This window comes from Volvox carteri (genome assembly GCF_000143455.1).
Source record: "Volvox carteri f. nagariensis unplaced genomic scaffold VOLCAscaffold_67, whole genome shotgun sequence".
NCBI classification, from domain to species: Eukaryota; Viridiplantae; Chlorophyta; class Chlorophyceae; order Chlamydomonadales; family Volvocaceae; genus Volvox; species Volvox carteri.
The window spans coordinates 453111-477109 of NW_003307610.1; the positions used below are offsets into that span (position 1 = coordinate 453111).

At 52.8% G+C, this 23999-nt stretch overlaps 3 protein-coding genes across 3 annotated transcripts; 2 read left to right on the plus strand and 1 right to left on the minus strand.

Moving 5' to 3' along the window:
• Positions 1 to 1146: 1146 nt before the first annotated feature.
• Positions 1147 to 7820, plus strand: VOLCADRAFT_107485 (uncharacterized protein; the record flags this gene model as incomplete). Its single annotated transcript, XM_002956921.1, has 10 exons — positions 1147 to 1725; positions 1794 to 1808; positions 1961 to 2105; positions 3691 to 3836; positions 4271 to 4343; positions 5776 to 5969; positions 6224 to 6445; positions 6585 to 6666; positions 6787 to 6880; positions 7511 to 7820. The coding sequence occupies exons 1-10, from the start codon at positions 1600 to 1602 to the stop codon at positions 7818 to 7820; spliced, it is 1407 nt and encodes a 468-aa protein (XP_002956967.1). The 5' UTR covers positions 1147 to 1599.
• A 2482-nt stretch (positions 7821 to 10302) lies between these two features.
• On the minus strand, positions 10303 to 12524 carry VOLCADRAFT_98032 (uncharacterized protein; the record flags this gene model as incomplete). Its single annotated transcript, XM_002956957.1, has 4 exons — positions 10303 to 10466; positions 10934 to 11348; positions 11846 to 11865; positions 12446 to 12524. The coding sequence occupies 4 exons, from the start codon at positions 12522 to 12524 to the stop codon at positions 10303 to 10305; spliced, it is 678 nt and encodes a 225-aa protein (XP_002957003.1).
• Positions 12525 to 13011: 487 nt separating this feature from the next.
• VOLCADRAFT_67734 (uncharacterized protein) lies at positions 13012 to 18835 on the plus strand (the record flags this gene model as incomplete). The annotated part of the gene is made up of 11 exons (XM_002956922.1): positions 13012 to 13213; positions 13317 to 13360; positions 13592 to 13699; positions 14269 to 14386; positions 14910 to 14957; positions 15412 to 15573; positions 15998 to 16124; positions 16903 to 17044; positions 17298 to 17537; positions 17997 to 18080; positions 18554 to 18835. 11 exons carry the CDS (start codon positions 13012 to 13014, stop codon positions 18833 to 18835), a joined length of 1557 nt encoding a protein of 518 aa, XP_002956968.1.
• Between the last annotated feature and the right edge of the window lie 5164 nt (positions 18836 to 23999).

A 23999-nucleotide genomic window follows, 5' to 3' on the forward strand; every position in this document is an offset into this window, starting at 1 on the left:
TATTGCCCCGGAAATTTAGCGCGTTCATTGTTGGTGCGCACAAATTCAGGGTTATTGCTTGAATTGGACAACAACAGGTAATAGAACTAACACGGACGACTTAATTGCTCAATAAAAGCATCAGCACGGCCTTGTCACGATGGCTGCACCACAACATGCTGGACTATTACATGCTGGACTATTACATGCAACCTAATTAGGCACTTTCCATTACAATCCACTACCGTCAACAGAGTTTTGTCCCGGCAGGTAACCGATTGGTAGGGTAGCCTATAAGTGGGGTAACCCATCGGTGGGGTGAAGGCCTCGGTAATTCCCCTCGGTTGGGGTTGGGTCGGAGAGTTACCAATCGGTAACCGGTCGACTGTATGGCATAGGCAGGAATCAATATAGCGCTGGCGGGTGCGTTGTGCAAACAACCAATTTTTCGATGGATGATAACCTAATCATACTGCCACCACAGAAGCGCTGCACAACCCGCCGCCATGTCATTACCTGTCCGAAACACCGACGAACAAATCCACGAGCAGAACCGACTCACCAAACATGCAGAATCAAGAATAGGAACCATGTCAATTCCGTCTGCGCGCCTCAATTAGCGGCCTCGCAGGTTAGCAAGGCTGTTTCCATCACCAAGTCGTCAATTCCCGGAGCAAAACTACGAATCACATAATCAAAGTCCCGAGACGCGACCACGCGATAGACACGTGCACAGACAGACATAAAAAAGAAGAACAACGCAAACAAACGTAAGATGATGCTGTTGAGTCACAAAGCGAAAACCATAAGACGCAGTCCATTTTCAAATTTCTCCCCGCTATAAAGCCGCGCCTCTACAAAGCCAAACCTAAGCAGCGAAAATCAAAAGGCTGCTGGGCGGATGCAGTCCCCTTCTCCACCCGCTCCGTCATTCTCACGTAGCCGGCCTAAGGACCTGCTGCAAGTACTTATTCACCACTTTAGAGTTCAAACTCATCTAGCATTCAAACTCATCTAGCACGCCTGTGGAAAATGCATAAATGCATTCTCAAAGCAAAGAGCGCCGCCCGGGCCAGAAGATAGATACGGCAATAGGCGACAGCAGTAGATGCTTGCTTCCAAAATATATTAAAGCAGTGCATCCCACCACACATCCCGCTCTTCCTTCCCCATCGTGCGGAAGGTACAGCAGTTCATGAGCCCCAAGCAACAGCCGCACGTGGTGCAAAGTATGAATAATTCTGCTTCTGAGAGACTCTTGTGATATGTACAAAGCACGCAGCAGAAAGGTGCTTGCGAAGTTGATGAGGCAGCGAAAAGTTCATCATGCGCTGCAGTGCAGACGGCGGCCCCCGTGTAGACTATGCCAGCAGGCCGAACCCATACTGCGAATATCTCTCTAAAGGGGAGTCCGTAACTATACAGGACGCGGCCCCCCCCACCTTTCGGACCCCACGAGGTCATCCTGCACCAATAATGTATCCTCATCAGTTCTTTGGGTTACAGACCAAGCCAAGCGATGCCAAGCCAGGTTTCTCAAAACTTCCGAGTTGCAGCGGTGCGGTCAAAACAAAACATATTTATTTTTTCAGATGATGATGATGATGATGATGATCATGCATGCAGCGCCGTGTCCTGTTAGCAAACCTGCTGCTGCTGCTGGTCCCCAGGCCGCCGCATCAAAGACCGCCGGCGCCATCAAAGGTCATCCTGCCGCAGCGGCTGCATGGCCAGCCTATCCGCCAAGTGACTGGTGTACCTGCGTTGCATAACGCAGAAATTAAGTAAGACTTATCACTGCTGTCGCTTCGCAGGCTGTTGTGGTGTTGGTGAGTCATGACACAGAACGCGATCATATTGACCTTGTAATTTTGACATGAATCAGTACAGCGGTAAGCTTATTGCGTGCTTGTTACTGCGACGCTGGTTGATAACGTACATGTGAGCAGCTGCGTCGTCTTCCTCGCCGTCGTCTTCATAGTTGAAGTCCGATATATCACAGAATGACCTGATCAAAAAATTATCAAAAGTCAAAGCCTTTCTTGTCTGCGCGTGGGATAGCTACTGGGCATCATGCGGCCCTGTGGTCATCGCTAAGCCTAAGGCTACCGTTGATAGCAAGTCGAGTACGTGTGAACACACTTTATAACTAGACTTCGCCTAGCATGAATTGCGAGATGCGTCGCGATGTTTGCATATTCGTCGCAGAATCCTAAGACCCACCTTGCATCCGAAGATTTCCTTGCTGTGAAAAATATTTCCAGCATTGCCATCCATGAGGTGAATCCCGGCCCAGTTGGCGCGTGCACTTGCAGAGTGCTCGCCAGGGACTGTGGCACCGTGCGTGATTGTGTGCGGGCCGAGGTCGGCGCTGGCGAGTTCAGGCAGACGACATGCAAGCGACAGTGACTAGCACTACACCGTAGAAATTGGGGCTGTTTAGATGTAGCGCGCAAAGCCGGAGCAGTTAGGCAAGACATGTTTGCTGCGCTTCTTTATTACAAGGCTTGGGCGAAGGAGGAGTCAATGCACCTTTTGAAGACTGTGGCTTCGATTATTAATAATTTTAAATATGATATCAAAAATTGCGCATGGGCGTTCATATACCGTTTCACCGCCTTCCGTTGGCTTCGCCAGCTGGCGTACGGCAACGAGCAGTTGAGTAGTTGCTCCTCAAAGGAAGGGAGCAGCTAGATCCCAAAGGACTACCTGCACCTCACATGTGGGTGTTTTCTGTAGTGATGAGAGATGAAAACATTCCCATCTGAAATTTCCCTAAGGCCTGTTTCGTCGAGACAGGGTGATAGGCGTCCGTCAAGTGGAAAGTGCAACCTGGGTAACCCCATTGCAGCAGACGTTGTCCTGAAGAACCTGATGCAACCATTTTGCAAGTATGTCTCCATAGGTCATGATCTAAGCTTCAAGCTCGAACGAACACACACGCTACTAGAAACAGCTACTGGGGGCAGGCTTGGCAAGCACAAAATTGGCCAATATGCAGAACTACTCTACTCAGTGTTACGATAAACTCCACTACCTTTCGGAGTTAGCGCTGCCCTGGGGCGGCCTCATTTGGGTTGTTGGGTTGAAGCTTGGCTGGTTGAACGGGTGACATAATCCAAGTTTCACAGGTCCAGAAGTTTCCCATACCAACACAGCATTTGCTAATCGTTTGCTATTCACAATGCAAAGTTGTGGAAGGTGCAATTCGTAAACATCTGGGTACTTTGGCTACGCGAGGGGCAAAGATACTCAATTGTGAGGAAAGTATATTCGAACAACCTGTCACATAGAACTTCAGTATCTGCCTTTAAGTCTGTACTTTTACAGGGCATGGCAGCGTTCCCCTGCTCCAAAGTTCCCAGCTTGGGAGCACGGGACCAGCCGAGATGCTGCGCACCCAAGACTCGCACATCCTCGTAAGCTTAGACTGTCAAGAATCTCCGCCTTTCTGGAATGCGTTCAGTAGGAATGCAACTTACCATTTTCTCTCGCCTACCAAGGATCCAAGGGCCAAACCAAGTTTCCTCTGCACGAAGTAGTGTTTCATAGCAACACAGCGATTAAAGAAATATTCATGATGTTTCTGCGCTTCCGTTGCTTTGGTCCAACTCCTTGTCAGCAGGGAATCGCACGCTTGCACGCATCTCTCGGTCAGGACTTGGCAACTCCGCCGACCCTTCCTTAATGGACGGATCTCAACCATCCTAGCCGCAAAACGCGGTGACGATGAGCCGGAGTGGGACGATCGCAACGATCGGCAGCGTCGCAGCGGGGGCCGCAGCCGCGGCGGTGGCTTTCAATTTTCTAACCGGCGTGGCATATACCGTGTGCAATACAACGACTATGAGGCAGAGGTGAGGAACATGACGGTAGTGTGCGCAGTGGCGAACCGTACGACTGGAAGACCTCCTAGGTATGCGCTGTCCTGTTGTAGCACACGCGCTCAGCATGCACAACAAAGGAGCAACACACCTCAAAACTCTCTCCCCCCAAAACCCCATCCTCCCGGCAACGTTTCTGTTGACTAGCAAAGGGATTCACAGCTGCCTTGCCTTCTCCTTAGCAGCCACGGGGCTGCACATCTCGACGGATAACGGTATCCACCTTTTTCATGATGGGCATCTGGAATTATCCTAGCCCAATTTCTCCGATCCGCCCCAAGGCTGCGAGGTGTCGCATCAGTTGCCACACCAAAAACAAATCGCTGACCCGCAGTCCTCTGTAATCCAGGGCCCCCACAATGTCCGCACCGTCGTTATGGACACCGCGGTCGTACTGTCGTATGCAGGTACGACAGGATGAAGCTTGGAAGCTGCTGGTGCCGCTGGTGGGCGGTCTGGTGCTTTCTGCCGCCGTCATAGGTGGGAGGTGCTAAGCTCGGTGTGATAGGAGGGCGACCCGGCACGATGTAGTGGTAGTAGTGCAGCTGGGCTCGTCCTGTCCGTTACGTCATTGCATGGTGATGTCCTTATCCTGATCTTTATCCTTTCCTTGAATCTCTGTAAACCTTGACCTGCTTCACTTTGACCAATCTCATCTCCTTTTACCATTATCGTTCTCAGCCGGCCCTTTCTTGGCAAGCAAGCCCTTCCTAAACAACGCTTACCAAAGTCACCCCCTCGCCAGGAATCGAACAGAAAACATCTTCAGCAGTCTCTTCGGCTAGCCTGATGGATCTACTGCGGTGTACATGTAAAAAAGCTTTCACCTTGAACCCCATGTTTTCTCTTTCTTCCTCCTCCTCCCCCTCCTCCTTTTGTGCTTCCCTCTTGTTTTTGTTAATGTCTTAACCCCCGGAATAACTACTGAGACACCGGCGGAGATCATTTCTGATTTCCTTGCAGATGAGGTACCCCACACACATGCACACACCACCACCACCACCAACAACAACAACAACACACACACACACGCACGTCCCCCCCCACCAGTGTTTCTCAAACTTTTTCACCATTGGTAATGTTTTAGTGACCAAGTGGTTACTCTGGGGGGTTTTTCCGTGGTAACTGCTTTACATTTTTCCCCGGCGAGTATGCTGAACAGAGAACAGCCCTCCAGAACCACCTTGCATCCGAAGATCCTAACTTCACAACGCTCATTCACGGCTTTGAACAACCAAGACGACGCTTGTATATTGATTTCTTTATTTACACAGATATATGTACAGATAGAACCCAAACCATGGCTACTAAAGCAGCACACACCGCAGCTTGACACGTCAAGTTTTGTTCTGACTTCATGCTAGCGCCAACTTCTCACTGCCCGTGGTGGTCCGCCCCGCGGTAGGCAGCCGACTCGTTCCAGTGCTGCAGCGCTGCCTTGTGCGGAAAGCTTTTTAGGTGGTCACTACTACCGGGGGGGGGTCTGTGGCCCCCGATTTCCAGGCGACCACCTGGCTCTACTACTGGAAGCTGACTCCAAACATATATCCCTAGTGACAGACCACCTTCTGGAGAGGGAATTATTTTCTCGGTAACCACTTGGTCACCACCTAGTGACCACTTTTAAAACACTGCCCCTCACCACACAACGCAATTCTCATCTCCGCCATCCCTCAGCACCTTTCCACAAACCCTCCCCCCTTTTCACTTTGGATAGCGGTAACTTAGCTCTCTTTTGAGCTTCTCGCACACAGTCCCCCCCATTTCCCGGCTCTGAGTCTCCCATTCCCCCCCCCCCACACACACACCACCACACACCACTAGGTGGGTCGACTGTTCCCCCCCCCGGGGGTTAACACCACTCCGCCCAAAATACCCACTTGTCGCCCCCACCCCCACTTGTCGCCCCCAGGGCCCCTAATCATCGGCCTGGCGTTCACTGCCGTAGCGGTGGGCGCGGCTCTGTCCGCCGGGGCACTCTTCACGTCGCTCTTCCTGCCATTTTTCGTACTCATCGGCATGGGTGCGCTGTTCTTTGGGGGCCTTACGTTCTCCGCATTTGCTACCCTTGGTACGGCACTGCTGCTGCCCAAGCTGATTGCGCTGGTGAGGCACTGAGGGAGCGGGATCGACGTGCGAAGGAGTTACAGAGAAGCCTTATCTGCCGAGTGGAGTACCAAAGCCCTGTAATAACTATCTGTAAAAAAATGGTCAATGGGAGTTTCGAAGAGGGTCCCACCCCGAGGAAACACCGTTTCTGTATCTTGTTGATCAGTGGTAGCAGTAGTGGTAGTAGTAGTACGGCGGGTAACGGGTACGGATACGGGTACGGCATGATGTGTGATGTCACAACCTCGCAGAATCACTGCTACACCACTTTATCGCCCCTCACCATCACCACCACCATCATCACCACCATCATCACCACCACTACCATCACCATCATCAGCAGCAATAACGACAACAACAGCACCGGCACCGCGCCCGGCAGACCTCCACCTCAATCATCGCCTCCCCCTCCTTTTCCCCATTCTCCCCTCGTTCTCGACCTCGTACTCGTCCTCGTACTCGTTCGCGCGGACGTGGGTCATCTGTCCCTTCACATCGCGGCATCCCCTCACAACCCAACCTGCAGCACACCAACACACACACTTCGCACCGCACAAGCGAAACCTGCTCTAACCTGACCCGCTCCTCCGCACACAACACAACACGACACAGGCAGTGGTAGCAGGCGGTGTGGGTCTGGGCGCTATGGCTGCGTCCTTGTTCCTCAAATCGCCATCAGCCAGGAAGGTTAAGGGTAAGTGGCAGTTGGTTAGGAAGTGGTTGGGAAGCGGTTAGGACGAGTACCGATGTAGCGAATGGCGCACAATAGATAGCGGATGTGCTCTGAAAGGGCATTGTGTCGTTGTGAACGCAGTTTCGGAGCGCCGTGGAGGGGAAGCGAGGACCGACGGCCGCACGATTGATGTGGTTCCAGAACCGGAAACGGAGGCCGACCCGGAGGTGGAGAGGTGCGTGGGTGTACGGCAGTGTGCGTGCCTGTGTTTCAATGCGACATTCTAACACGAGAGGAGTAAGAGGAGTAAGAAGGTGCGGGTTTCGGAGCGAGCGAACCTACTATTTGCCAGTCCACACGCCTGTCTTTGGGGAAGGTCTTGCTTTCCAAAAACGTTTCCACGAAACTTATCAAAAGTACGGCACAGGTAGGTGAGATTGGACAACGAATGTACGGGAGAGCTCTCTTGGCTTTTTGACAGCAGTGGCGAGGAAGATGCTGAGGAGGGAGAAGGGGAGGAGGCGAGGTGGATGGATTCTCGTGGTTGATGCAACGTCGGGTTTGTGCCGCGGTGATATTACAGAAGTATACGCACTGAACTCCCTGTTGCTACAGCCGTACAACCGTACTGTCGTACTGTGACATGCGAGTGTAGGCAGCTTCGCGAATTTGACGAGCTATTGGCGGGACGGGAGGAGCAGCGGCAGCGTACGGAGCAATGGAAGTCAGGTGGCGGCGGTGGCGGCGGTGGCGGCAGCAGCAGCCGCCGCCGCTTCTGAGATCATCCAAGCCAAGAGCTCCTCCGAATACGGGTGCTACGGGTGCTACCCACGGGTACCTGTTGATGCTGTGCTGTTGCCGTCAGGGTTAAACAGGTCACGTTTCGTCTGGAGGCTGGCTGTGGCTCTCGAGTGATGTGTATGTACGAGGGCCTTACGAGTGATGTGTATGTACGAGGGCCTAGCCTAGATCTTCAGTTTGTGTTGCACGGTGTTCGGTTGGAACTGTTGGGTGGCAGGCTGTTGGCTTGGATGATAGCTAACAGACCAACCGAGAGGATTGAGAGCCGATTGACTGATGCTCTGAAATGGGTTGTGTGGAATGCTGCGGTGTCGTTATTTGATGGCTGTTGTTGCTGCCAAGGTCAGCTAGATTGGTACGGTTTTATTGTTTAACCTTACTAGGGTTTTAGCCTTTCTTAGGATTGTAGGAGACGAGGAGGCTGCTGCTGTTATTGCTCCTTGTCCGTTGCTGCTGCTGCGGCCGCTGCTGCTGCGGCTGCTGCTGTGGCAAGTGTAGCTGAGGATGGCAGGCTGGCAAGAACTCTCTTTCCCTCCGGCTGGGGAACAGGAGGAACAAGAGGAGGAAGAAGAGCTGTTAGGGAGGACTGCATTTCCTGCACTGGGCTGACAAAGTCAGTGATGGGTTCCAGTTTGGATTTGGAGTTAATGTTGGCGTTATTGGCAGATATGGATAGAGGCGTTGGTGCTCGTACTATTGTAGCTGCAACTCCAGCTGCGGCTGCGGCTGCGGCTGCGGCTGCTGCTGCTGCTGCTGCATCGGCCCTGACTCGGCCGTGCTGATAATCGCATATTCCCTACTTTCCGAGGCGCTTGGTACTCTGGTAAAATCATTATGAACAAAAAAATGAACAAAAAAATCAACATACTGATAGCGTTACTATCCTCGGGGCAAGTGAAAAAGTAGTTTAGCAAACAAAGTACAAAAGCGGTTGGGAAGTTGAATACATACGAAAAGCAGCCGCTGTTGAGCACTGCTCACTTGTTTCGTGGGCATCTCTGGAGCACCACCCTGCATGTGACAGGGGTTGGGCAGCTTGATGTCCCAGTCCCGCAATCGGGGAAGCATGAAATACATCTTCTTTGGATACAGTGTCTTGTAAGTAAGGTTCTCTGCCGTTCGTTGCTTAGTTAGCTGGCCGCAGCCGTTATGTGGCCAACACATGCTAAATGTTTTCATCATTCCTCGTTTAGCACACCGTAAGCTAATGCAGTTTCGTTTATGTTGCTGGGCTTTGGAGGCAAACAGAGCACGAAGGGGCATGCACAACGTCCCCAGGGAGCAGCGGTTTTGCCGCTGTTGTGGTACTAATAGCCAAGTCGGGGATGAAAAACACGTGTTATTGAAACGTCCAGCCTATAATGATAATCGTGCTGAAGAGGGATTCGATTATCAACAGAGCATGTTGGAGGCCATGAAATGGGAGCCAGCACCTCTGGCGAGGATGTTGGAGCATATGTGGGCTCTCCACAACTCAGTTATCCCCTTTGGCCGCTAGTCTGGGCTGATAGTTCGGTGTTTCCTTTTCTCCGTGGCTTTTAGGCGTTTAGGTTTTGCCCTTGGGCTTTGGCTCGTATGGGTAGTATGAGGTCACGCACCCCCAACCATGTAACAAACAGACATACAGTTGTATGTAACACACCCACCCGTACATACATACGTACATATAGATGGGTCAGGCATTCTGTGCCACCTGCCCACAGAGTACACAGTTGCAATAACTTCCCTGTAGTAGCTGTTACACAGTACGGCTATGCAAACACGCGATAAGCGCGACCGCCAGCATCTCGAGATGCCTTTTCAGCGGCCAGCTACTACATTACCAGACTCTTACTTTCCAAACATTCTACTCATACCACAATCAAAAACACTTTGTTGGCCCAGAGCGCCCCCCTTTCTGAAAGCAGTACGCCCAGTGCAGATCTGCAAGCACCTTGCAGCCAGCGGCTCCAACAGCAGTCCAACAAACATGCAGTCCCCTAAAATTACACACAAACAATACTAGAGCGGGGACAGGGAACACGGGGATTATTTTTCCACAACCGAGCTAAAGCTGCAGCACGCAAGGCTGTGTATGTACGAACATGCCGGTGGTGTGCAACGACTGGGTTTACCTAGGTGGTATTACCCAGCTTCCGCACAATGCACTTTTTTGGGACCGTACTCGTTGAAACTGGTCCGACATGAAACACTTTCCTAATTTCTTTCTAGCAGTTCCCCTGCCCTGCAATAGCCCGCTTGGTGCACTTTCGTGTGGATTCCAGAGATGCATACGAAACGGATGCACCCTCCGGTTCCCGAAGCTCCTCCGCACCGATAATCGGGTTTCATCGGCTTCACCATCGAATCCTTTTCGATGTCAGCTGGCGCCTCTGTCGTTTCTGGCAGGGCATCTTACGTGCTCCTTTCGAAGCATGTCAGCCCCGGATGACTGGTGGTCGCGGTCTTGGGGGCGGTGGCAGCGGCGGCAGTGGAACAATGAACTTAGCAGCGACGGGGGCGATCTGTTCTCATGGCGGTCAAGGGTGGTGGGTACACATGACTGCTGTGCGGGCAAATACGGATCGTGCATGATCGTGGGCGTGGCGGGCCCGATATGTACACATTATTTTCTTTTAAATCAAACTTTGCTTTCATTTGCGTTTCATTTATCTGTACGGATATCCTCAAGGATACGAATAGACACACGCATAGACATGCGGCCCCTATTCTCCCATATAGCACCCGTACCCAACTCTCCCGGCTCTCCGCTGATTTGGTTGCTTTCCACGCCCCTTTCTACCCCCCCTCTTGGCGCCATTCGGACGTCCGGCTTCAGATCACAGCAATACTGCTGGACGGCCATAATCTGGAGTTTTACCATTGGCCAGCTGGCGATGTGAACGGGCTCTTGGAGCGAGTCCGCAACACCAGCAACATAATGGCAGAGGGCTGGAGCCATGATGCGAGGGTGCACTGCCTTGATGAGACGGAGGCGAGCTTCAAGTATTCGGGAGTGCTGTTGCGCTGCATCACCGCGACTGAGTGAACGGGGGGAAGGAGGAGGGGAAGGGAGGGGAAAGGGGTGGAGTTTGGTGAGATGTGAGATCTGGGAGTGCTGTGAGCAGTGTATGGCGCTGCGTACCCCTAAATGCTTGAGCTAGATACGTTTTCTGTCCTTGCGCTGGACCCTCCTGCTGAGGAAGTCATATGTAGGAGGCCTCCAGCCAAACCCCCTCAGCAGGACATGTAAAAATAGAACTATTGGCAACATATACATGTGCCCACTGTACATTCAAGGGTCGCACGTGAGGAGGGGGTTTGAGGAGGTGTGACCGCTTGTGCTGATGAGAGGTGTACTGTTGTGAGGAGGTGGTGGTGGTGGTGGTGGTGGTATGGAGGCGGCGGGAGGTGAGCGGAAGAACTGAGCCGTGCTAGTGTGTGCTGTGCTGCGTTGTTTACTGGAGTGTGTCTTCAAGCTACTCTTGCAACAAGCTACTACTCTTACTGTGCACCAGGTACTTCTGGACCTGGCAATTTTTACACATGCGCCCATCGCTTGACTCTCCCTGATCTTTAACGCTCAGCGCACCAGTGGGCGATTTACGGTTAGGCGGTTCTCGTTGACATGATGCACGTGGATCCAAGGGGAAGACCAGAAGCCGGCGGAGCTTTCGCGCGCACTTCGCTGTGTAGCTGGTGCTGATTACAGCGATCCATTCGAGATCTTGTTTGGATTGGGCGACGTCTACGGTCAACCATGTTGTGTCTTCCAAACCAATATGTTTGTTGGATCGGAAAACCACAGCGCCAATCACCCTTCCCCGGCTTACCGATGCCGAGTTAAGGCACAGCACAACTTGAGCATGTGCGTGTGTCACCATGGCCTTAGCCAAGCATGCCCTCCGCGGCCCCGATAACCACTGTCACGGCAACGCGCACCCATCCCATGAGGGGACCGATAAGGAAACAAACCCTTGCTGCGGAGCAAATTCGTTGGGAAGTCATATCGACAGGCATGCTGTTCCGAAGGCCAGATACACGTTTAAGTGGGTCAGCTTAGCGCCTTGACAGGCCGCTCTGGCCCCGACCAGTTTACAGCAGTCTCCACAGCAAGAGCCTGATGTTGCAGCGTTGCTCCGAAGCCATACAGAACTGACAACTATGGCACAACTAGTGGCCGGGAGGAAGCTGCCTTCAATGGGAACAGGCTAATCCTAAGCCTTCAAGCCTGTGTGCTTCGGCGCTATATACTATGGAGTAATTCCTTCCCAGGTTGTGATCTGGGTTTCGGAAAGGAGGGGGGGAAGCGGAGGGACTAGACAACCGGGAACCCAACACTGGCCAGTTAAAGAGTATTACCGCGGGAGCCAGTCTGTGGACGAGGGACCTAAGTGCTGCCCTGAGTCCTCCTCCGCACCTGCGAGGTGGTCACCTGACCTGTAATGTCAGCAACCGGTGGAAAGACGCGGGATATGCACGGCGACAGCGGCACCTTCTAAATGACCATTCGCCACGCATACAGTGCTGCAAATTTGCCATACTGCAGTTCTGCGCTCCATTTAATTCCGTTTAGACTGTAATCGCCGGTTATTGTGGTGTCGTCGTACAGAATCAGCAGCAGTAACGGCAAGAACAGCTACGCACGTGTGTGGAGAGGTCCGAGCCGTGTGCGGCACCGTGCGGAGTGCACGCGGGATCGGCGTAAATCCTCGATCGCGGAGGAATGGAGCCGATAGGAGACGATGCGCGCGATCAAGCCTTTCGACTGCCTTAGTTCCCGGACAGACCGGATCGTAGTGAAGCCTTCAAACTTGGCTTGAAATGGCTTTTACTAAAACATGGTCGTGTGATCCTATGGCCACCAGAAAGGACTTTTAAATGCATGACTCATGCTAAGGCAGACACCACCGTCATGTGTCATCAGACCGGCTAAAATGTTCGTCATGATGCATTATGGGGTATTGGCAGAAAACGGAACGGATGATGATGTTGATTGTAGAAGCACGCCCTTTCGTACCATACGGCGCAGCAACGTTACGGCAGCGACGCTTATAACGTTTTATCCATAGCAACCAGGATAAAGAAACAGTTTTCATGTCGTAATCTGTCTTTAACTCCAGCGATTTAACTTTAAAGCGCTACCGTTTTTGTGTACTGTGGCAAGGGCTTTGCACGCCAGTATGGTTCCCTGCTGTCCTTTTTAAGGTTGAAGATGCGATCACTTTGTTGCTAACCGCAGAGCTGATTCACGTGTGTCCCATATGACGAGCAAATCAACCGCCTGGTGACCTATCCCTTGCCTCGCAAGCTATCGTGGGGCGCCTTCTACAAAGCATTCGTCCTTGCCTGAACCTAATCTTGTTGCGACATATTTAGGGCAAATAATCTTTACTATTTTCAGCAACTTCCACACCGACACCGACTCTTCAAAGTCGTGCAGGAAGGTGCGACAGCGTTACAAACACGATACAGATATCCAGTCGTAGAGCTAGCCAAGAGCATTAATCTCCACCTTTTGTGCGCTGCGTGAACGGCGTCAAAAAGTGAAAGCAAGCAGCGAGAGCGCAGTTGACTTTGAGAAAAATGAGCAATCAAGGTCCACTGTCAACTGGAGGCTGTACATCCGAGCAGTTTGCGGAAGTCGTGAAGGCGTTGGATGGTGATTCCGCCGCCGCGACCGCGCTTTGTCAAGTATTCGCTACCAGTAACCGAACCGAGGAGATTGCCTTCGGCTTGAACACCGTGTTCATGGTGCTGAGTGGGGCTCTGGTATTTATCATGGCGAGTTTCTGTCAGCCTTGCATCGTACTGGAGTTGAGTTTGCAAAATCCAGGTGTAGCGCCGTAACATGTAATCAGGAATGCAAATTGATGCTATGTAGCATGGAGGCTTTGCAATGCTGGAGGCTGGGGCGATCCGAAGCAAAAACGCGGTGAGCTGAGCCCCAAAGGCCCTCCCGCGCCACCGCGCTGCAATAACCCTGCTAACCTTCACATATGATAACCATAATACAGTCTCATCAACGAAATATTATAAATATCCATTATCAATAGCTATCACCGGAACTGAGTCTTTCCCGCCAGTTGCTAACTTCGTCCCACCGCGTCCCACCACCTCCTTGCCGCGTCTCCTATGGCCGCCGCGGATTTCTCAAACGACCCAGATGAATATCCTGTTACAAACAGTTTTGGACGGCGCCGCCAGCGCAATCATGTGGTATCTTGTTGGTTTTGGATTTGCGTACGGCATCGGGGACCGGCCAAACGGATTTGTAAGTTGGAAAATCGTTGACAGTTAGTGGCAAGATGGGATGGTTACCAGGGGGATGGCCTCCAAGCGGTCGAATGGCGGTTATAGCTGCCAGGCAGGAGGGGTTCTGGAAGGCTGTTCTGCAGATGTACATTCGTCACGTTGGCAGGTCGAACGTGCAGTTCGACTGCCAGCCACAACCGTCACAAATTTGACGCGGCACCACGCTGGTTTAGGTTTTCACTTTGCACATGCTCGTGGTGGTGGTTGTGTGAGTTGTTCAGGTTAAAACATTACTGTTGTGAGGTCGTTGTCTCTCATGCAGTAAAGGAAGCGGGTGTGTGGTGGTTGTTAAACAACTGTCGAAACGGCACCTAAAACGGGTGGTAGGCATGAAGGGATGTTTCTTATCACGTTGCACATCGAACTTGCAACGTAACACATCCCTTGAGACACACACACATACATACATACATACACACACATTCAATCTCAATCCGACGCCATCGCGATATCCTCACCCCGCCCCCCCCACTACCACCATAACCCCAACCCTGCATTCTCTGCCCATGTCGTACATCCGTATTACAGATCGGAGATGCGCTGTTCGGTTTGGCTCGGTATAAATCCCACGAGACGGTTACGGATGTACGGGGCGATTGGACGAGCTGGTTTTTCCAATGGGCCTTTTGCGCTACAGCCGCCACGAGTATGTGAAAGCGGGGGCCTGGCGGGCCGGGAAAGGGCGGGCAGGCGATGGGAGGGGTGGGGAGGAAGGTAAGGGGACACTACCCTTAGCACCTACATTTTAATACATCGGTTTAGTTTTGTGTTTCGGTTTTGTTAAAAAAGGTTTTTAGGTTGCGGTTCCTTTGTTGATGTTGTTTTGAGGTGGTTTTTCACCCTCCCCTTCCGGCTCCAATTCCACTATTGATTCTGATTCCTAAGGCTCTAAGGCTCTAAGGCCCTTCCTCCCTTCCGTCTGTTTTATATTCACACGTACCCCGCACCTGCCCGGCCCCCTCCATATTAAACCTCCTTCCACCTGGCTGCCCCTCACCGCCGCTTCGGCCCCTCCCCCTCCCACTCGTCCCCGTCCCACTCCCACTCCCACTCCCACTCCTCCCACTCCCACGCCCACTCCTCCCCTTTTCTCCCACTCCTCCCCCTCCCACGCCCACTCCTCCCACTCCCACTCCCACTGCTCCCCCTCTCCCTTCCGGTGGTGATAGTCCCCGCCGGGGCGGTGGCCGAGCGCTTCAACTTCAACGCCTACCTGGGTACGAATGTGACCCACAGGTCCAAAATGTGGAAACAATACAACAAACATGCAGCCGTACGGCAATACGGCAGTACGGATCGCAGCCCAACTGCCAGCATTCTCCTTATGCACACACACGTCGCGCTGTTACACCTGTCATAGCACACATGTATCCGTATCTTGCCTGCTGCGGTTGCTATCTATCACTGATGACGCACTTACAATGAATTATGAAATTCGAACCTGTAAATCGTTGTTGTAGTTCTTGTGGGGTTCTTGGGTTTTCCTGAGCTCCCTTCATGTGTGTGTGTGTGTGTCACACTTGGGATTACAGAGGTGCACATCACACCAACAGACATCAGACCGACAGCAACATACGGCAGCAACTCCCCACTGTTGACTGTTTGACAGATTCAGTTCTCAGTTAGACTCACATTTCCCCTCCTCCTCCTCCTCCTCGTACTGCTTTGCAGGCTACTCACTCTTTCTGGGCGGTTTCGTCTATCCGGTTGTCGTACACTGGGTATGGTGCCGTACCGGCTGGCTAGGGTACGGCACCGACGCCCCCCTTTTGGGAGCGGGCATGATTGACTTTGCGGGCAGCGGTGTCGTACACATGACGGGGGGCCTGGCGGGTGAGTAGAACCCGGGGTTAGTTGGTGTCGGTTAAGTCGGTTGGATGGGGGAAGCCTCTGCCGAATTACATCCTGTGGTGAATGGACTGGGGCCAGTGCTGACTAAGTTAGTTACCCTCCTAACTACTTAGGGTTTTAGGGTGCTACATGCTCAGTGCAACAAAAGTCCCACCTCATAACCGAGAGGCACAAGGGAGAACGAGTCCAATGTATGTCTTTTTTTGATATATTTGTCAATTGCCTCTGGTTTCCTAGGGTTTCACGACGTCGTTAGTTTTCAGCTTAACTGCTTTTGATAGCCCATTATGTCGTCAAACTTGTGACGCCCTGGTGTACGACTTTTAAAAGTCGTACTGCTGTTATCTCATATCCTTGTGAAGATCAGGTTTATGGTCGCATATGTGGCCTCCTCGCATTTCCTCAGGGCTGATCGGCGCCACGATGGTGGGTCCAAGGATGGGTCGCTTCGACTCCAACGGTCAACCGGTTCACATGCCAGGCCACTCGGCCATCCTCGTCGTACTAGGTACCGTACTTCTGTGGTTTGGCTGGTAGGTGTGGGTGGCGGCGGCGGTATTGCTGGAATTGGTGGCGCGGGGGCGGTGTGTGTATGTATGTATGTATGTATGTATGTATGTATGTATGTATGTATGTATGTATGTATGTATGTATGTATGTATGTATGTATGTATGTATGTATGTATGTATGTATGTGTGTATGTGTGTATGTGTGTGTAGCTGTATTGATTGTGTGTGTGGGGGAAATCATACAGAGGAATTCAAAAACATTCCCGGCATCTAAAGTCCTTTGGGGGGAATGGGGGTTTGGGGTTGTAGGGGGGATTGGGATTTTGGCCAATTGGATAGTAATAGCAAGTTGTGGTCATGTGGTGGTGTGTGGGAGGGAGGGCGGGGAAATCATCAAATGGGATTTGGAGTGAGCACGGGTTTTCTGGATCTATACGGCTTCTTCGGGATTCTTGCCGACAGTTGTGGAGATGGAGTCGGGTAGCATTGCTTCGTCGCCCGGGGGTATTGACGGGAAGGTTGGCTCTGAGATTGTCTATAGTAGCTTTATGCTATAGTATATTGCTACTGCTCTCGGCTGTTGCTGATGCCTACCACAGCTACAGCCGCTGCTACTGCGACCTCGACTGCTGCTGCCCGGGAACCCCTCGTGGTTGGCGGTTGCTGTTCCGGTCGGTGACAAGTAACCGTTTACGTCGTACTCATAGTACACATACATGCACACACGCACATGAGGGATAGTAACCGCATCGTTGAAATGAATTTTGAAGTACGGTGTATGTACGACTGTCTGTACGGCAGGTACGGCTTCAACCCAGGCAGCGCGCTCGTGGCAGACAACGCCAACGTGGCTAGTGTGGCTGGTCGGGCCGCTGTCACCACGACATTGTCCGGGGCCGCGGGGGGCCTTACCTGCCTGGTGATCGCGGTGTGGCGGGGTCGGGTAAGTTCCGATATGGGGTTGAGGGGGAGAGGCTGGCACTCGAGCGGCGGGTTATATAGGGCTATAAGAGGCTGCCGTACACACCACACACGCTACATACGCAGAAAGTGCGAACTTGACTGACATCTGACAATCATCCATCAACCTCGTGCATTCGTACATTCATGCATACGCTTATCCATTCAATGACAAATTTACCAACGAATTGTCGTACATTGCCCTAAATGTCGTACATGTTGCTTGCTGTTTGCAGTCTTGGGATTTGACGTACCTTTGCAACGGAATGTTGGTTGGGTTCGTATCCATCACTGCGGGTTGCTCAGTCCTGGAGCCCTGGGCCGCGCTGTTGTGCGGGGGTGTGGCGGCTGTGCTCTTTGAGGCCGCATGCGAGGGGTTATTGAAACTGCGAATCGATGACGTTGTGTCGGCGGGCCCTATGCACGGCGTGTGTGGCGCGTGGGGTGTATTGATCGTGGGCTTGCTAGCGAAGAAGGTGCGGGGCTTTGCGTGCGTGCGGGTGGGGTGGGGGTTGGGTGGGTGGGTGGGTGGGGGTTTTGGTCCTGATGGGAGAGGGGGCGGGGGCAGCAGGTGGTGATAGAGAGACACGATATGTCGTACAGTGTTTGTTGGGGGGAGTGCGGGTAAGGGGTGGGGGGAAAGGGAATGCGCCCGTAGAGACAGGTAACTTAGGGTCTTTTTCAGCGGTGATGGAAATGCCGCAGGAGAGGGGAGAGGGGGGGGAAGGGAATGGGTTTCAACAAGGGGGGGAGGAGGGGACCGGGACGCGGGGCAAGCATTCGAGAGAGTGTGTGTGTGTGTGTGTATTTTGCCGTGGCATCAAAACCTGCATTTGAAGTTTATCATTAGTCATTAACGTCGTTAGGGTTTCCCGCTAGTGCCTTGACTGATGAGCTTGGGTCCTGACGTGATGTGATATGTACGACAAATGCAGGAGTACGTCGAGCAAACCTTCGACAGGGACATCTACCCCCATGGTCTATTTTACGGCGGTGGCGGCAAGCTGCTGGCGTCACAGGTACGTGAGGTAAAGAGCTGCTTATTCCGCTTTCCGTTTCCTAGGGTTTTACGGTTTTAGAGTTTTCTTAAGGGTTTTAGGGGCTGTTAATGTTTTGATGCAGTGTTATCAGACAAAGAGGTTGCTGTGAAGGCAAATGCCGCACCTCAACCTCAGGAAAACCTATGCTTCTGCAATTTGGAAGGACGCTAACGTTAAACATTGGAATAGAGACGTTTACGGGAAATCGGGACAGAGGACTGCTTTGCCCATGTGTCCAAAGTCGTACACCGCCGTACATTTACCAAGCTCCTGTGAACTTGTGCCGTACAATGTACTGCGCACCTGTACCTTCTGCTCACGACATACGTTGACATTCCAACGGGCTGTCTACGGGCTCGCTTGGACTGACCTCTTTTTAACACATGTGCAACAAATGTACCAAACAAGGTCTCGGTGCCCGTACATGCTCGTACGTTCGTACATCCGTACAGGTGATTGGCATACTGGCAATTGCCGGCTGGGTGTTTGGAACCATGGGTCCGTTCTTCGCGGCGTTCAGGGCCGTCGGCTCTCTGAGGATTAGCGCCGAAGACGAAACTTTGGGGCTTGACGCTTCTAAGCATGGGGTAAGGAATCTGGGTAGGGCAGGAGTACGGAAGGCGATGCCGTCGTGTCGTACTCTGGATCCACTGAATTGCGTTGTGTCTCACATATCGTGTCGAGTTGAGTCGGCCGCTTCATTTCCCATCACTCCCTCGTCATGTACGACATGACGATCTTATTTCCTGGGAAGAACAGATTAGCAGTACAGATTCTCGACGTAGTTAGCTCGCAGGGCTCGTGACAGCTTCAGTGTTGCAAATTGTCGATTATTGTTACAATAGTTGGAAGGAGAATAACTTATTTAAATTTAATGGAACTTACATACTTACATCACCACATGTAATGGCTCCTGCAAACGTGGACGAACTAAAACCATTTTAAGTTGTTAAAACCCATAAAACCTTAATAATATACGAGAGCGTTCAAGCCCGCCCCTTCGACGCCATCTGCGCAGGGATCCGCCTACAACATGCCGACAACCCTACATCAATTTATTGGTGGTTTGGGGGACATGACAGGTACTGGGGATAATAGCAATCACGGCAGGTACTCGTTGAATCCACACCTATACAGTACTGGCGGCGGCAGGGCCGTCGGCGACTCCATCATGCGCGCCATGACCATCGGCGGCGGCGGTGGCGGCGGCGGCACTGTCTTAGGCGCCGGCGGCAGCAGCGCCGCCGTCGCTGGCCCCGCCAATGGCACGCCAGTCGGTGCCCCGTTTGGCGGCCTGTACAACATCCTGGGCACTAATGCCCCGTCGCCACCAGCGTCGCCAACAGCAGGACAGTCGTACGGCTGCCGTACAGGTGCCGGCAACGGGTTTGAAGCCAACGCGGGCAGTGACGTGCCCCGCAATTTCGAGCAAGGCGCCCCTGCAGTACGACTCCACGTCTCTGTTGGTCGTACGGTTTCGGGCCAGTTGATGGACGTGGGGCGGCGGCCGGGCGACACCAGCGTTGGCGGCGGTGCCGCCATCGCTGCCGTACCGGCTGCGTCAGCAGCTTCCGTCTTGGATTCCAAAGCCGATGTGCAGCTCAGTGTCGCAGCTGATGCTATCCGGACCCGAAGTGGTAGTGGAAGCCGGAAGGGGCGAAGCGGCTGGGGAGCGGCCAGCGGCAAGGCCGCAGAGGCGCCTGCTGAAGGCAGCGGTGCCGTCGCCACGACCTCCTCCCCGCCGCGTGAGCTATCAGCTGCCGCAACAGCAGCAACAACAACAACGGCGGCGGCTGCAGTAGCTGCCGCTACATGACAATATCATCGTGGTTTCGGGGCCATGGTGACATATATAGCCGCTGCGCCACGCATCTGTGCATTCACAGCATCCCCCAACCGGCCCTTACACGGGCTTCACGACGGCGGTGACGGCGGCGGCGGCAGCCCACTACCTATAAGATGACGGCAGCGTCGCCGCCATCAACGCTTGCCGTTGATTGCCTGATTAGGTGGTAATCCAGATCCGGATCGGGATTCAGATCCAGATCCAGATCTGCGCACACCGCTAAACAAAGGCATCAGCGCACAAAGGCTACCGCAAAAAGGAGCCAGCCTCATTTCCAGGGCCTTGTCTCACGGTGTTGTAGAGTACATGAAATTACCAGGCCAGGGGGCCGTACGGCGCCGCGCTACTGCTGACGTCATCGTCACCGTGGCCATCGCCGCGGTCAAACCTGACGGCGGCGGCGGCGGTGGCGGCAATTGGCTGTCCTTGGAGCCGCCTGGCAAAAGAGCATCAGCCGGGGACTTAAGCATTGAGGAAACATCGAAACAGTAAAAGAATTCTGTTAGTAGCACTAGCACTAGCAGTAGCTGTTATCGCCATGGAAGAGGGAAAAGGGAAAAAGAAGCCGCTGTACATATTTGCATGTATGTATGTATGTATGTCTCGTGCGATATCGGTGGGATGACCGAAAGATCTTATCCACCACGGTTCGAGTGTAGCGCGTCTCCAACAACAACACAGCATTGCTGACAGCACTTTGCTGTGCAGTCGAATGAGGACCGCACACAGTAATTCGGTTGCTGATTGTTGGCCGTTGGCTTTGTGGTCAGTTGGCCGTTGCCAGTTGCTGGTAATTGACCACAGAGGGTTGTTAAGACGCAAAATTTTAATCCGTGCGTGCATGTATCTTCTTGCGTGCGCGCACGTACGGTATCGTGCCAATGCACACAGACAGACAGACACACACACTCGTGGGCGCATTCGCGTGTTGGAGATGTCGGTGGCGCTGGCAGCGTTGCCCGTGTCGTCAGACCTTACAATGACTCTTGGATTGGTTGACGCATTCACCAGCCCTCGTGATGTGGCTTTGCGAGGCTTTTCCTTTCACGGGCGTCTCAGGATGATGATGATGATGATGATGATGATGATGATATCAAACCAAAAAACGGCCATTTCAGGCTGTGAAACTGGTTAGAGTTGGTGAAAAGGGCATTGGCTTGTTTCGCCATCGATAAGGCTCACAGTTATACGGCCCCACGGATGACTTGAATCTTCTGGTTGTTGATGATGACATCAAAGCTTTTGATGGGCCTACACTCATAATGGGCCGTAGGCCCATGAAAAGAGTGTACGGCCCGTGCAGGATGAGTGTACGGCCCGTGCAGGATGAGTGTACGGCCCGTGCAGGATCGGTATACGGCCCGTGCAGGATGGGTGTACGGCCCGTGCAGGATGAATGTACGACCCGTGCAGGATGAGTGTACGACCCGTGCAGGATGAGTGTAGAGGGGCGGCCAATGCAATGGGTGGTTGACAACCGGGTTTCAGGGTCTAGGGCGACCGCGACCGTGTCCTGGGCTTTCTGCAAGGGCACGAACATTCATACATACATACCATACCGGTAACGCACAACCATTGCCCCCGGGAGATCCCGGGATAGAGACCTGTCAGGGTCGAAAAACCTTCCGATGGTGGAAGGTATTGCGCCCCTAGTTGATGGACGGTGGTGACCTGGGATAAAATTAGCCAGGAATGGAGTTCCGCTGCTGTCGACCCGGCCGGTTCCGTTGGATTCCGTTTCGCTACGGGTGGAGATTTACATTTCCCCTGTTTCACACATCATACCAGTTAACCTGTTAAGCTCCTGGGAGATAGGTGATGATGATGATGATGGTGATAACAGTGACAACACTTATCATGATCACGATAGTGTTGATGATGGTGGCGATATGATGCCAAGAACGATGCTAGACACATGCAGGACATGCCGGGGGGCCTGAGCTTCATTCTGATGTGGTGTGAAGACCGTTTTTTAATGGTCGCCAACATCAACACCACGTGGGTTTTTGATGTATGCGTCGGCCAATATGGGGGTGTAAGTGCAGGAGCTAACGTTACAAGTTGGCGGCGGCCTCATTACTGCGCTTGCTCCTGATGCTCCGCATATGACCCGTGGGTCGATGTCTTCAGGCGGTGTAGGGGGCCCTGGCCGCACCAAACAGCGTCTATGTGATTGCGCCTAGTGGCAAGCTGGGTGCGGTGCTGCGGAAGAAGCTGAGCTTTTGCCTCTGCCGTACTGCACTTGGTGACTTGCGATCTGTTAACAAACGACCTGATAGGTGTTGGGGACTATACAATCATCGTGATGAACACAACACATCGTCACATCGTATAAGGTGAGCTGAGCCAGTGAGGTTCAGTGGGGCGTCAGAGCTCATCGGAGCGTCCTGCAAGGCGAGACGCAGATGAGGCTGGCGGTTGGCGGTTGGGGGCATGGAAAGGCAGGCAGCTTTAAAAAACGTGTGACGTGAGCGCGACTTGGCGGCTGGGTGTTTTACCCCCCCCCCTCCTCCCCCCGCTGCGTGCATGAGCTTCTTGATGCCTTTTTCATGTTCACTGCTGTAGAAGCGCGACGACGATGACCTTACATTGAGTCCAAGACATAATAAAAGCAAACGCGTGAACATGTGTTGTGTTTAAGTTGTGAGGGCGCATGCCGGAGGAAACACACTACTTTGGGGACATACTGCGTTCAGAGTGATAATTCGGTTTAATTAGTTATTGCGCGTTAAGTTGTATGGCAGAAGCTCTTAAGACCGCAAAGGCGGATTGGGATAAAAGGCTGTATGGAAAAGCGATGGCGTCTCCATGCAATTGTTAGTTGTCAGGCCGTGGCGGAGGGCTGCACTTGCGAACTAAGCTGTCAACACGGTGATGTTGTACTTTTCGAGCGCTGGCGGTTTCCCTTGGCGAGTGAGTTTTGTCCGGATCGTTTCAGCTTTTTGTTTTTCCTTCCTTGGGGGTTTCCAAACTTGGCCCGGACCCGATTAGGTTCCTAATCAGGATACTGGCTGAGCGCCTGATTACGCTGTTGCTGAGGATGGGGCTGGCTGGGTACGAGGGTTTGCGGTGGAGGTAGGATTGGCCGCCGTTGGCCAGGCCAGGGCTCCAGATAGTCATCCAAGAGACGTCCAGCGAGCAGTAAAATTTGAATCAAATGGAGCGGGAAAAGGCCCACGCAGGTTATTGCTCTTTTGCTATTTTTATACGTTTCTAGACCGGTGCGGTTTGTCGATTTGCGTCTCGTCGTTTGCTGATATGGCGTTTTTCGCCAGATCAGTGACGAGTGACGGGAAGTGCGCTTAAAGACCTTTTGATAGCATTCCAGCACGTTGTGCGACCTGACTGCGACGGCGTTGTGCTGTGGTTTTTGCTACTGCGTCGTTTTGGCTGGTGTACGCAACTATTGCTTCGTTGGTTGTCCTGCGCTGTCTTGCGGCCCGTGGCGCTATGCTGTCCCAAATCGCAGTGCTATGTCCTGTTCGAGTGAGTGAAGACTCTAATCGGTGTTACGCGCCACCGTGCCTCGCCATGCCTTCATTTATTTTTAAACGTTGTGCAGTGCTGCTGTCGGGTGCTTTATGCTGTGTTGTATCTGCAGCGCTTTGCTGTGCTACATTCTATATTACGCGCCACGCTGGTCTTTTCATATGCGCTGTTATGCCGATCATCACTATGCTGTGCCGTGGCTGTGCTGTGCTTCGGGTGAATCCGTGCTGGCTCAGGCCGGCCCCCAGACGTGCAGCGTTCTGTTGTCTGGGTTTTTTCTAGTGGGTCGTGTTAGTTTGCCGCAATGTTGCTCCTCCTCTTGTGCTCGTGCTGTGCTGCGATGTGCTTTTTTGCTAACACCCGTTGCACTCTGCGAGGTGCATGTTGTCCTGTTTCCTCTGGTTTCAACGTTGCAACGCGGTATTCAACTTGCGGATTCACCACGGATGTGATGACGTGAACTTGCGCTGTGTACTGGCGCCATGTCTGTCTGTCTGCCTGTCCTTGTGGAGGACTCCATGATGTTAGAGGGGCGATAATGTGCACGCGTGTGGGCCGGCGTT